This window comes from Ostrea edulis, chromosome 6, assembly GCF_947568905.1.
Source record: "Ostrea edulis chromosome 6, xbOstEdul1.1, whole genome shotgun sequence".
NCBI classification, from domain to species: Eukaryota; Metazoa; Mollusca; class Bivalvia; order Ostreida; family Ostreidae; genus Ostrea; species Ostrea edulis.
The window spans coordinates 31,199,028-31,211,468 of NC_079169.1; the positions used below are offsets into that span (position 1 = coordinate 31,199,028).

The 12,441-nt window shown below is 33.2% G+C and overlaps 1 protein-coding gene across 1 annotated transcript in view; it reads right to left on the reverse strand.

Annotated features, from left to right (window-relative positions):
• Window positions 1–12,441, reverse strand: part of LOC125646648 (tetratricopeptide repeat protein 39C-like) — a 37,253-nt gene that overhangs the window by 24,668 nt on the left and 144 nt on the right. The window contains exons 2-4 of the mRNA XM_048873116.2: window positions 12,057–12,355; window positions 10,812–10,860; window positions 9,254–9,391 (exon numbers count right to left, since the gene is read on the reverse strand). Of these exons, the coding sequence (XP_048729073.2) occupies window positions 9,254–9,391; window positions 10,812–10,860; window positions 12,057–12,208 (339 nt within the window). The 5' untranslated portion in view covers window positions 12,209–12,355. The remainder of the gene's footprint in view (window positions 1–9,253; window positions 9,392–10,811; window positions 10,861–12,056; window positions 12,356–12,441) is intronic.

The window sequence follows — 12,441 nt, forward strand, 5'->3', positions numbered from 1 at the left end:
CATTATTATTAAGGTCTTCCGTCTCCTGCGGAAGACCTTACTATTATTGTTCGCGTTCTTCTTCTTCATTATTATTATTATTTTTATTATTATTATTATTATTATTTTCCTTGGTAGTACACGCGTTTTTCTCAGCCATTTCTCGATCGATTTTCACGAAATTTTCAGGAAAGATGTCTTTTGGTGACGAGACTTTGCTTGCAAAATTTCGTGCTTGACGTCACTTCCGGTCAGGAGTTATCTCTCTTTTAGTGACTTTTTGAAGGGCCTTGTTGTCCACACATCTCCTCCGTTAGTTTTGAAGCTAGAGTCTTGAAATTTCTACACAAGATAGAGTAAACATTTTAGAAGATTTGTGGGGGATTCGATTTTACCGGAGGCGATTTGCCTAAACGCTCGCCTGGACCTGAAAAAATGGATGCCAAAATTTTTCGCCGATTTCGGCGATTTTTGACCTTTGATCTCCAATATCTTTTTTCTTGCAAATATTTTGTTAAGACATGTAGAACAAACGTTGTGCACATTTACGAGATCTTTTCGAAAATATCAAGATTTAGGGGCTAGCCCCTTCAATTAGGGATCTAGAAGGGCTCAAAGTCTAGATCAAATATCTCAAAAATCGTTAATATTTTGGTATAAGTCAAAGAACAAAAAATGTTCATCTCAACAATCCAAATTTATTCATATAAAAATTTAGGTCATATGTTACGTAATAAGGGATTTTAAGGGCCAAAACCATAAATCTTTTACCCCTTGTATCTCGAAAACGACAAATATTTTGAAAAGCAATAAAGAACAAAAGTTGTTCAGAATGATGATCTGAACAATATGCATATTTCGTTTTTACCCTATGTGGCCCCGTTAGGGAGCTACAGTTTGGCCCCTAAAAATTACTTCTAGAAATAACTCGAGAACGGTAAAGAATTTCTAAATACTTGTTGAACAAAAAATGTTTGAAATGTCATGACCTTTCTTACGATATCAAGCAAAAGGGGCTGACCCTTTAAATTAGGGGCCCAGAAGGGTCCAAAGGTTTATGAGAATATCTCAGAAACTATTCATATTTTGTAATAAGTCATTGAAGCGGAAATGTTCATCTAAACGAGCTTGTTCTTATCAAATCAAAAAGTAGGTCATATGTTACGTAATAAGCGATTTTAAGGACCAAAATCATAAATAATTGACGCCTCATATCTTGAAAACGACAAATATTTTGAAAAGCATTATTGAACAAAAGTTGTTCAGAATGATAATCTAAACAATATGTACATTTCGTTTTTTCCCTATGTGGCCCCGTTAGGGAGCTACAGTTTGGCCCCTAAATATTTCTTGTAGAGATAACTCGAGAATGGTAAAGAATTTCTAAATACTTGTTGAGCAAAAAATGTTTAAAATGACAAGGCCTTTCTTACGATATCAAGCAAAACGGGCTGGCCCTTTAAATTAGGGGTTCAGAAGGGTCCAAATGTTTTTGAGAATATCTCAGAAACTATTAATATTTTATAATAAGTTGTAGAAGCGGAAATGTTCATCTCAACGAGCTTGATCTTATCAAATCAAAAAGTAGGTCATATGTTACGTAATTAGAGATTTTAAGGGCCAAAATCGTAAATATTTGACGCCTCATATCTTTAAAACGACATATTTTTTGAAAAGCATTATTGAACATAAGTTGTTCAATGTGTCATAACCTATCGATCAATATCAAAAAATGGGTCTGTGGGCCTCATGGCTCGCCTGTAGAGTCAATTTTTGTCGATATCAGTCGATTTCAAAAACTTGTAACTGGTAAATATTTTGTAAGGACATATTGAACAAAAGTTGTTCAGTTTATCGAGATCTATCGATTGATATCAAGAAATAGGCCTATGGTCCTAATGGCTCGCCTGTAGAGTCGATTTTTTTGTCAATATCGGTCGATCTCAATAACTTTTTACAGATAAATATTTTGTAAAGACATATAGAACTAAAGTTGTTGAGTCTATAGAGGGCTAACAAATGACATCAAGAAATAGGCCCGCGGGCCTTATGGCTCGCCTGGAGAGTCGAATTTCAAACGAATTTCACCGCAACTTTGCTTCAGAAGCTTATGATATGAAAAATTGATTATATCTAAAGTGTCTTAAAGTCGGAAACTAAATTGGGACTCATTTGTCTTTTTTTTTTTTTTTTTTAACTCCGAGTGCATCAACAAATCGGACGGAAGACCTACTCGTTGCTCGCAACGAGATCGTGTCTAGTTATTATTATTATTCTTTTTCTCCGGTACTTTTTTGTCCGGTAGTGTTCTCAGAAACTACAAAAGGGATCGATATGAAACTTTCCAGGATGATAGTATAGCGTTTGTAGATGTGCATAGTGATAGTCATTTTGTTTGCACGTGCATTGCAATTTTGGTACAAAAAATGGAAAATCAGAATATTGAAGGCAGCGATATAAAACCTAAATAGGATGATAGTATATCATTTGTACATATGAAAAATAATAGTTATTTTGCCAGCACGCGCACGCATGCGCGTGCACGCGCATTACAAAATTTGTACGCTAACTTTGGAATCAGTCTAACTTTTTTGTTGTTCATTGAAATGGCTTGAAATTCATATCATAGGTAGATATTGAGACCCTTAACTGATTTACATAGTCAAAATTACCAATTTGCACGCGCATGCACGTGAGCTTCATTTTGATTGGATAATGCTAAAACGTTTGTAACTATCTTATTTATGAAGCGAATGAGATGATATTCACAGCATATGTAGACAATATGTGTATCTATATGTTGGTGGAACAAAAAATGCCAACGCACACGCGCATGCGCGTGCAACGTTTTTTAAATGTTCAATTTTTAAAGGACGATAACGTTTTTGTTTTTCATCAAATTCTATTCATATTAGGGGTTTAGATGTATCTTGGTACTCCTTACAAATTGCTGTGGTTAGAATTACTGCTCATCACGTGCATGCACGTGTGCTGATTTCTGATTGGATGATTTTAAAATCGCTATAACTTCCTTATATTTGGTGGAAACGTTATGAAATTCATACTGTGGGTATATGATACAAATGCCTGTTGAACGACATCAACAAAAATTCGGAATCATACACGCGTGCGCGTGTATGCACGTGCAACGCTTTCTTTCATTTCTTGGTACTGAAATGACCATATTGAATGTACTACATGTAATTAAAGGCTAAAATAAAATGATTTTTTGCTATAGATTCACAAGGACATCACTTTTTAATTGGGGGAGGTTTGGGGAACATCTGTAACGGTCCCCGTTACAATTAGAACTAGTTGTAATTGCAATTGAAATAATTTGGATCACACATGTTACAAAATGTAAACAGTCACTATGAATATGTACAATGTGCATGTAAACAAAGGGCAGGTTGACTCAAAATAAAACATAGGAATAAGTGTCAAATTTACAATATGAATAAGATACATTTAGGCAAGAGATAAGATAATCATTATGTATATGTTTACACCGCGGTAATATTGTAAAGAAAAAATGATCGATGACATGCTTGTAAACAATACACTTTGAAGACGAATTAATTAAATCTTTCACTTAGTTATATAACTCAATTTTTTCCAAATCAAATGTAGTATTTTCTTGTTCACATCAAATATTTACCCTAAACCAATCTCAAACTATTTTTCTTTCACACAATAAGCCCAGTATTTGTTACAATTTTTCATTCTATCACATTTGCAATATGATTTATCATAGCAATTTCTAATAATATGATTTTCACTATGTAACACTTTAAACAAAAATTTGAACATCTAGAATATGGAATAATTCAAGAACACTGAAAGGTTTAGTACATGAATGGTTTATTACTTCTGTCATGGATTTTAAAAGTCTCTCTCTCTCTCTCTCTCTCTCTCTCTCAGTTTATGAGATCGCTTCGTTAGAAGAGCAACTGTTCTCCCTCTGATTCCTGAACACCAAGTGGAGGATGTGTTGTTTCAGGCGCTGGAAGATGATGATGGCCAGGATGCCCTACGTTTCAAGGACTATGTTAAATATACCACATTGTCTATAAACGTACTGAAACAACTTCTCAGAGTCCATTTGAAGAATAACTGATACCTGTTCCAGATATATACATACACATTTGATGTGTTTACATCAGTAAAACTAAGCAATGCTAGAGAGAGAGAGAGAGAGAGAGAGAGAGAGAGAGAGAGAGAGAGAGAGAGAGAGAGAACTACTCTTTGTTGAGATTTAGGGGAATGTAACGATATAAACACCGACGCATTTTTGTGAGGTTTTAAAATATATTTGCTATATAAAATATACCATCTGAAGTTACATGCATATTACTTGACGTGTTTTGCTGTACCCAAGAAGACTATATCCCATTCATGCCACATAAATTTGTATCGTTTAGTACCTCTATTCAATGTATTTTGTAAATACCCACAGCATGCCGGCCGACATATTATATTCGTATGTATTGTAACATGTACATGTATATTACATACACATGTAAGCAAACCTGTTATATATAGTCCTTGGTGTACATGACATAACAAGTAATTTTATCCGACTCAATCGACGTCTTCAATCGAAGTGTTTATATTTATCACCAAGCCATTTTATTTTCCATAATTCATTTGAATAGGAAGACATCGAACAGCGCCTTCGAAAATATGATTGTGTTCTACTCATAAATTTTTGGCAAATACACGCATTATTTTCCTCACTCTAATTAACACAAGATTCTGCTGCAAAATGTCTATGAACACGACAATCTGATTAAAATTAGATCTTCCATCCGCTCCTCAGTTTTCGATAATTTTAATTAGATTGTGAACACGATAAAGTTACATGTAAATGCATAAGGTATTTTCCATAGCATGCCAGTTTTTAATAGTCTTTGATCTCAATTAGTATTTTTATATAAAAAGTTAGAATTATAACTTTAAGAAAAATATTCTAGAAGAATCATATGAAGTCGATGACGTTGTTCCGAAAAAGCGACCGTCGGAAGACAGCGTCAGAGTAAACAATGCAATATTGTAACGTTATTTTCTCAATATCAGCAACAAATAAATGGTACATGTTATATATGAATGAAACGAGAAATTTTCACCTTTCTACCTGCAAAATACTAGTATGGTCGGCTTTTGAAGCGCGGCCAATTTTGGCCAAAAATGTCCCTTGTCCTTTTCTAAATGTGTTTCATGTATAAAACTAAAGAATTAATCTCACGTCTTTCTTTCTTTTTTTTTTTTTGAAATGGAATTTTACTGCCCAATTTTAATACTAAACCAAATTACCTGTGATGTGTTACAAAACAGACTATAGGTTACCTGTAATTATTTTCCTTTGTTCTTTGACACCCTTACCAGTGCACCATTCCTGTCTAGCTAAAACCAGTCACCCATACAGATTTCAGAATTTTAGCTAAGTGGGAAGACACCCAAGTGTCACCTCCACAAAGAAGCATAAGTGATGTTTCATTTATGTAAACACCTAATTACCTCTGGTATTTGGTCATAATTTTTTCAAAAAATCTAATCTCCTCTATCAGGAATTTTTCATGGAAATTTCAGCTTTATTGGCCCAGTGGTTCTTGAGTCTAATGAGAAAAAGATTTTTAAACGATAACACCCTATTTTTGAATTTTTGTGATTATCTCATCTTTGAAGGGGACATGGACCTTCATTTGAAGAAACTTCAATCCCCTTCACACAAGGATGTTTTGTGCCAAGTTAGGTTGAAGTTGGCCAAGTGGTCCTGGAGAAGAAGATGAAAATGCAAAAAATATATGACATCTGAATGATGGACAACGGAAAGTTTTTATCACTTATGAGCCTTCGGCTCAGGTGAGCTAAAAATTAGATTATATAGTAGAACATGACCAGAATTGAAGCACCATTTTTAAAGAATTCAAACATTTTCCATAGTTTTGTGTTGCTTATGCATTTTCAAGCACTTTTCAGGGTCTGGGTCAAAATTAAAGCATTTTTCAGGGTCTGTACGAACCCTGGTTTATGACCTAACCAAACTTGAATCCACACCATTTAGTCCCATCTTAGCCCCTAGGACCCTTGAAAAAATTCAATTCACACAACTTCAGAACATTTGTATGTGATATGAATTAGTGTGGCTTTGCTACTCTTGAAAAAATTTATTAATCAAAATTTCCTATATATATATTTTAATGTAAATTTTGACCCCCTATCGAGGCCCCATCCTATCCCCTAGGTGAATGATTTAAAGACAGCTGAATTTTCAGTGCCTGCGGATGCTTCTAGAGAAGAACAATTTGATTTTTTTTAAATTCTGCCATATTACAATTGGATCCCTTATTGTGGCCCATCATATCCTTCAGGGCCATGATTTGCGCACTACCTGAGGATGTTTGCATATCAATATGACTGACCATGATGCTGCTATCTTGAGAAGTTTTCTTATATCTTACATGCTACCACCTGTCAATGCATGCATTTCAAAATATAAACTAATCAAGGCACTGTTACCATCGAGAAAAAGATTTTTCCCTATATGTATTACTACATAAAAATTAGTTCCTGCCCCCCCCCCCCCCCCCCTTCCGGGTCATTATTTGAACAAACTTGAACCAGAGGGTGTTTGCATATTGATACAACTAATCATGGCCCTGTTATTATAAATCTTGAGAAGATTTCTAAAGATTTTCCCATATATCACCATGTAAAACTTTGATCCCCTATTATAGCCCCATCCTTCCCCTGGTGACCATGATTTGAATAGCTTTGAATTGACATCCATTAGAAAAATTTAACAAATAAATTTGATCTTTTTTGGTCCAGTTAGGTTCTTGAGAAGATTTTAAATGATGCTACCATATTTTCACTATTTCTTAATTATCTCCCCTCTGAAAAGGGTGTGACAATTTTGTCCTTTCATCCAAGGATACTTTATGGCAAGTTTAGATGAAATTGGCCCCATGGTTCTGGAGAAGAAGCAAAAAAATGTGTATTGTTTTATACAGATCTATGGACAGAAAAACAGACAGACTGACCAAATTATCATTGATAAATTGACATTGAATCAGTTCAATGAGGTGATAAAGGCATTCCCCTTCCAAAATTACTCACTTTCCAATTTACTTCTAGCTTTAAGTTGAACACCAATTTACACTCAATTTTAATGGGTGTGAAGTTAAAAGAGCAATACATAATTCTGAACAAAAGAACAAAAAGTGGTGGGGGTAGCGGGAGGGTTGGAGATGGAGATAAATGACACTATATTACTATAGCTGGTTTCGTATGATTGTATGGCTTACGTTTATCTGTATGATGATATGTACTCTCAGTTTGCAAGACAAGATAACATTATCTTGATTAGATTTTGATACAGTATTCAATCCTTTGTTATGTAAACAAGGTTTGTGTCATGTTTTTGTTTACATAGGTTAAACACACTAGAAAAAGTTTCGTTTAAAGCTGATTTTTCATATTCCTATTTAATTCTGAACATAATTAAACAATTTCTAGTTTTTGTCACATCTCATTTTGCTTTAAACAAGATATTTTCTATCAAGCAATCTATATGTAAACAAAGACATGATACAAGCCTTGTTTACATTAAAGAAAGACTTGTGAACTTTGCATCTCTCTTGTAGCTCAACAATTAACATTCAATTTTTTGCTGACCATTAGAAGTACATATATGTACCTTAGTTAAGCATTGTAAAATTTAGCTAGAAATATGTCAATAGGACATGAATGCCTCACCAAGTGTGACATTTGCAATGCAATATTAAAAAAAAACAACCAAAGATTTATCGGTACCTTCTCATGGCCTGATATTCTGCCCCATTCACAATGGAAAAGAGGTTGAATTTTCATTTTATGGAAAAAAAATTAAAACACTGAATCTTTTTTTAAAAACAGAGAAAATTATGCAGATCAAGGATAACAATTGGGGGCGATTGAGGGGAAATATATCTCCTTCGTGTAAAAATAATAATTTATAGCTTTTCAAGGTAGAAAGAAATTAAGTTGCACACTTTTTCGTTTTCATTATCAGTGAACTAGAAGAGTAATGCAGTGCTTTCTCAATAGGAATTCACTTTGTTATACATGTAGTACATGTGTTAGTACCAAGGTTTAAACCTTCATTGAACTTAGTCTGCTGTGGTACAAGTTATTTATACAGGTAAATCTGAGTTGTGTTCAAGTCATATCACATATGTACATACAAAATAAAAAGAACATTTGAAACACTCTTGTCTATTGTTATTTACTCTGAAAGCTTTAATACAGTTAAATCTCAGTTGTTAACAAGTTGTATCACACATAACTCCCCCCCCCAATACTTTTAAACACTCCCCCTTATCAATCTAATGCAATGTTTCTATGGCAAAGTGAAGCGTTCTAATGAAGAAAAAAAAACCCCACCTTTTTTCAAAATTCTTTTTTTTTGTTGTAACTTTAATTTTTTTTACTCAAGTGTCACAGATTCATTTCACTCTGAATATTATTCAAATTTACCAAAATTCTAAGAAAATTGCTATAACGATGAATAGCAATTTTGCATTGGCTAAATGTTGCCTAGCTATGAATAGAAGGGTTATCATCATCATTCAAAAGAAAAAAAACAGCAACAATTTATACTCATAAGAAATGCAGATCTTCACTTTTATACATGGATATAGAAAACGGACATGTTCAGAAAGGGGTAAAATAATTTTTCATTAATTGCTTTGAAACTGCACTAACCACTAAATAGAGAATACATGTTGTGAGGTCAATGTCACAGGGAAGGTCAAGGTAAAAAATAATACCACAGTTGAATAGCTACCACTAATATGTATCAGTGTAAGAGTTTTCATAAAAATATCTAGCTAAACACCAACATGTGGAAAAGTAAGGTCAAGGGCAAAGGAAATGTTAAGGTAAAAAAATATTGATTCAGTTGAATAGATGTCAACAATACATATCAGTATATATGGTTTGATAAAAATATATTGAAAAGTTTCTTTGAAACTGAGCTATTAAGTGTGACGGAAGGACAGATATGACCTTCATTATAACTAATAAAATGAGATGCTTTCCATATTTTCACTAATCTGCCCAAATTTGTTAGGTTATCAAAAGGATTTTCTAATTTTGTTTTTCAATTCACATCTTGGATGCAATCACTTCTTAATTACAATTTATTCTTATAAGAATATATTTTGTCATCTCTCTCTCTCTCTCTATATATATATATACATGTACTTATATAGATGTATATGATTTTCATTACCTCCCTCTTCTTCTTCGACTTGAATCTGTTTTTAATTGACTTGAATACTCCAGAATCTGTATCACTTAATTTTTCTGTTTCTTGTAAAACTTTCATAGCTTCATCTAGTTTTTCCTCTTCAAAGGACATCAGCGCTTGCTAGAAAAGCATGAGAGTTTTAATTTACTAGTGTTCACTACTACTCAGTTGGTAACTGTTTCATCATGACAAGATTATATTCTGTTCAAAGTTTTAAATGAATTTGAAAAACAGTGTGACATAATTCAGAATGATATATATTTTGTGAAACGAGAAGCATTCAACTACATCACTATATCTGTTACAATAGAAAAATGTTTTAAAAAGCTGGCAACAATTGAATTAAATAATATTAACAAGATTTAACTACGAAACTTTCAGAATGCCAATTTTAAAAATGTCAATGTTATCACTTAAGTTCTTCTAGAGAAATTATCACATGGGATCAACCTACACAGTATGTATGATCATGAAATACCAAAATTTGTATTTCATGTGTCTTTCCAAATACAAAAATTTCCATATACAGTGAAACTTCTCCAAACCGGCCCCTCAGAAAACCGGTTCTCCCTGAATATCGGCCGATTTTCAAAGTCCCGGCAGAAATCTTAACATTTCCTTACAAAGAAAGTCTTACAAAACCGGTCACCCCTGAAAACCAGACATTGGCCACTTTTTAAAGTGCATTTGTTAACAAACATGAGTAATTTACCCTTAACATAACTTAACAGGTGGGAAATTATCAACCGAGGTGTGAAAAACACTAGTGGCCTCTTTAATTTCTATTGTTTACCTGTGCTGTCAAGGGTGTTAATTGACACTTAGCTAATCCAAGTGACCCTTCCAAATTCTGTACAAAATGTATAAAACCGGTAGGAACATATTGAATAAATACAGTATCAAACACCATATTGTTTCACCATACTATTGTATGGATATAAGCGGTAGTTAATAAAGAACAAACCCATGACTGTTAATGATAATTATTAAAAGATTGATTAATTTTTTTGGCTTCCATAGACTTAAAATTCCAAAGAAATATTCAAATTACAATTTCATATTTACTACTGTACTTTTTAAAAACGTCAAAACAAAATTGTTAATGACATAAGCAATGAATGTAAACAGGGTTTTTATAGGTAAGAGGAATTCTAATAATAGGCCTCTGTGTTTTCTTTATGTATCCTGCTATAGACTTTCAGTTTAAAATTAGATGATTTCAGCTAAAGAGATTATTTCTTGTAATTCATAATTACCTGTAGGTACAAGCGGACTAATTTAATCTCCACCGATAATTGATCATAGATCACCAGATCAAAATGAACAGTACCTACTTTGTGAATATTGAGATAATTAAAACGTCTATAATTGCTAAATTCTCGGTATACCTGCCGTTTTTTCCAGTCCGAGAGCCGGCCGGTTTAGAGAAGTTTCACTGTATTAAACTTGTCAGAACTTATTGACAAACCATTTGAATAAAATAAATAACAAACAATAAACTACAAATATAAAAATTAAATATTGTAAAATCTATACATACCATGAAAAATACAAAACTGTGACCAGCATTCATCAGGTAACTGTCATTCCTAGTATTGAAAAAAATAAAATCTAAACATCAAAGTATTTTGTATAGACTATGTATAATCTGCTAAACATTCCCATATTTTATGTTGACATGTGATGTCAGAACACTGCCATTTAAGAAATGAATTTCATTGATAACATACATGAGGGTATGAATTGCAACCCTTTATGCCACATTTAGTTTAAGTTTTTGAGACAGCATGAATACAACAATATAAGTCTTCAACTGTGCATATTCCTGCACAGTAAATCAAAGGTTTTTAAAAGGGGTGGATCAGTAAATCTATGGTCTGTTCCAATATTTTTCCAGAAAGTTACAGATCTGCAGCTAAATAGTGATGCAACACGATTTCACACATGTTTGGATTAGGGATGGGGTAATTGAAAAATGTAATTGGATGTATTTGTAATTGACTTTGCTTTCAATTACAAGTAATTGAATGCATTTAATTATATTCCAAAAAAGTCAATTTTTTTATTTTTACATTATTCAAACTTAAAAGTTTGAAAATGATGGAATGAAAGTATCTGATAATAATGGTGTTAAACATTTATGCAATAATTACATGTCTCATTATGTCTATAGATATATTGATGCAGCATGGTCGCTGTGCCAAAAGCTAAAGGTGAAGGGCTAATTTTATTCACTGACAGGTGTAAACCTTTCTCAATTCAGATATAACATTCAGAAATAAACATGACTTAAAATATACTGGATGAATGTCATGTCCTAGAAAATGCATCTGGAAATTTCAAAGCTAAATTTTTAGCAGAATTCCTCAAAATGGTTGAAAATGAATCGAAGCAGGCTTCACGGTCAAGTTTTCCAAGATAATTTGAAATAAACTTCATTAATTGAAATGTATTTAATTACATTCTTCAAAGTAATTGAAAGTAATTAATTGCATTGGTTATAATCAATGTAATCGTAAGTAATTAACAAAATCATCAATGTAACTGAAAGTATTTAATTACATTTTTCATGTATTTGACCCCATCCCTGGTTTGGATTTCATATTGCGATTCATATATCAGAACTATAGATTAACTCTGTAAAGTTACATGTCGGCCTCAGGTTATCAGGTTATTGCACAATCTCCATTCCATAGCCATCAAATGGGATTAGGAAGAGGGAAGGGTAACTCAAAGCTTTTGGGATTTTACCTTTGTTTTACAATCCCGTTTCTAAAGTACATACTTGTATTTTTCAAATAAAACTCTTGCTTCTTCAAAACCATTATTCAGCAACATTGAAATGCCACCAAAGGCTATTTCCGACTCATCCAGTCCAGCTAGGGTGTCCTCGCTGTCTGAACTCTTCATGTCGGGAATCACCGCGTTCGCTGCCATCTTCACTTCTTTCTGATTGTGTTCACCGTGACAAAGTATCGATCATTCATCTCTTTTTCTCACGGCAGCAATATGAACTCTGACTTCTGTTTGGGGTTGCCACCGATCTGACGAACTTCCGGGCAAAACCATTAGGTAACTCCAAATCTTGAACCCGAGCGAAATACGACCAATAATGATTATAAGCATTATCATGAATGCGTAAGCATTGTAATAATATAAATCATCATACG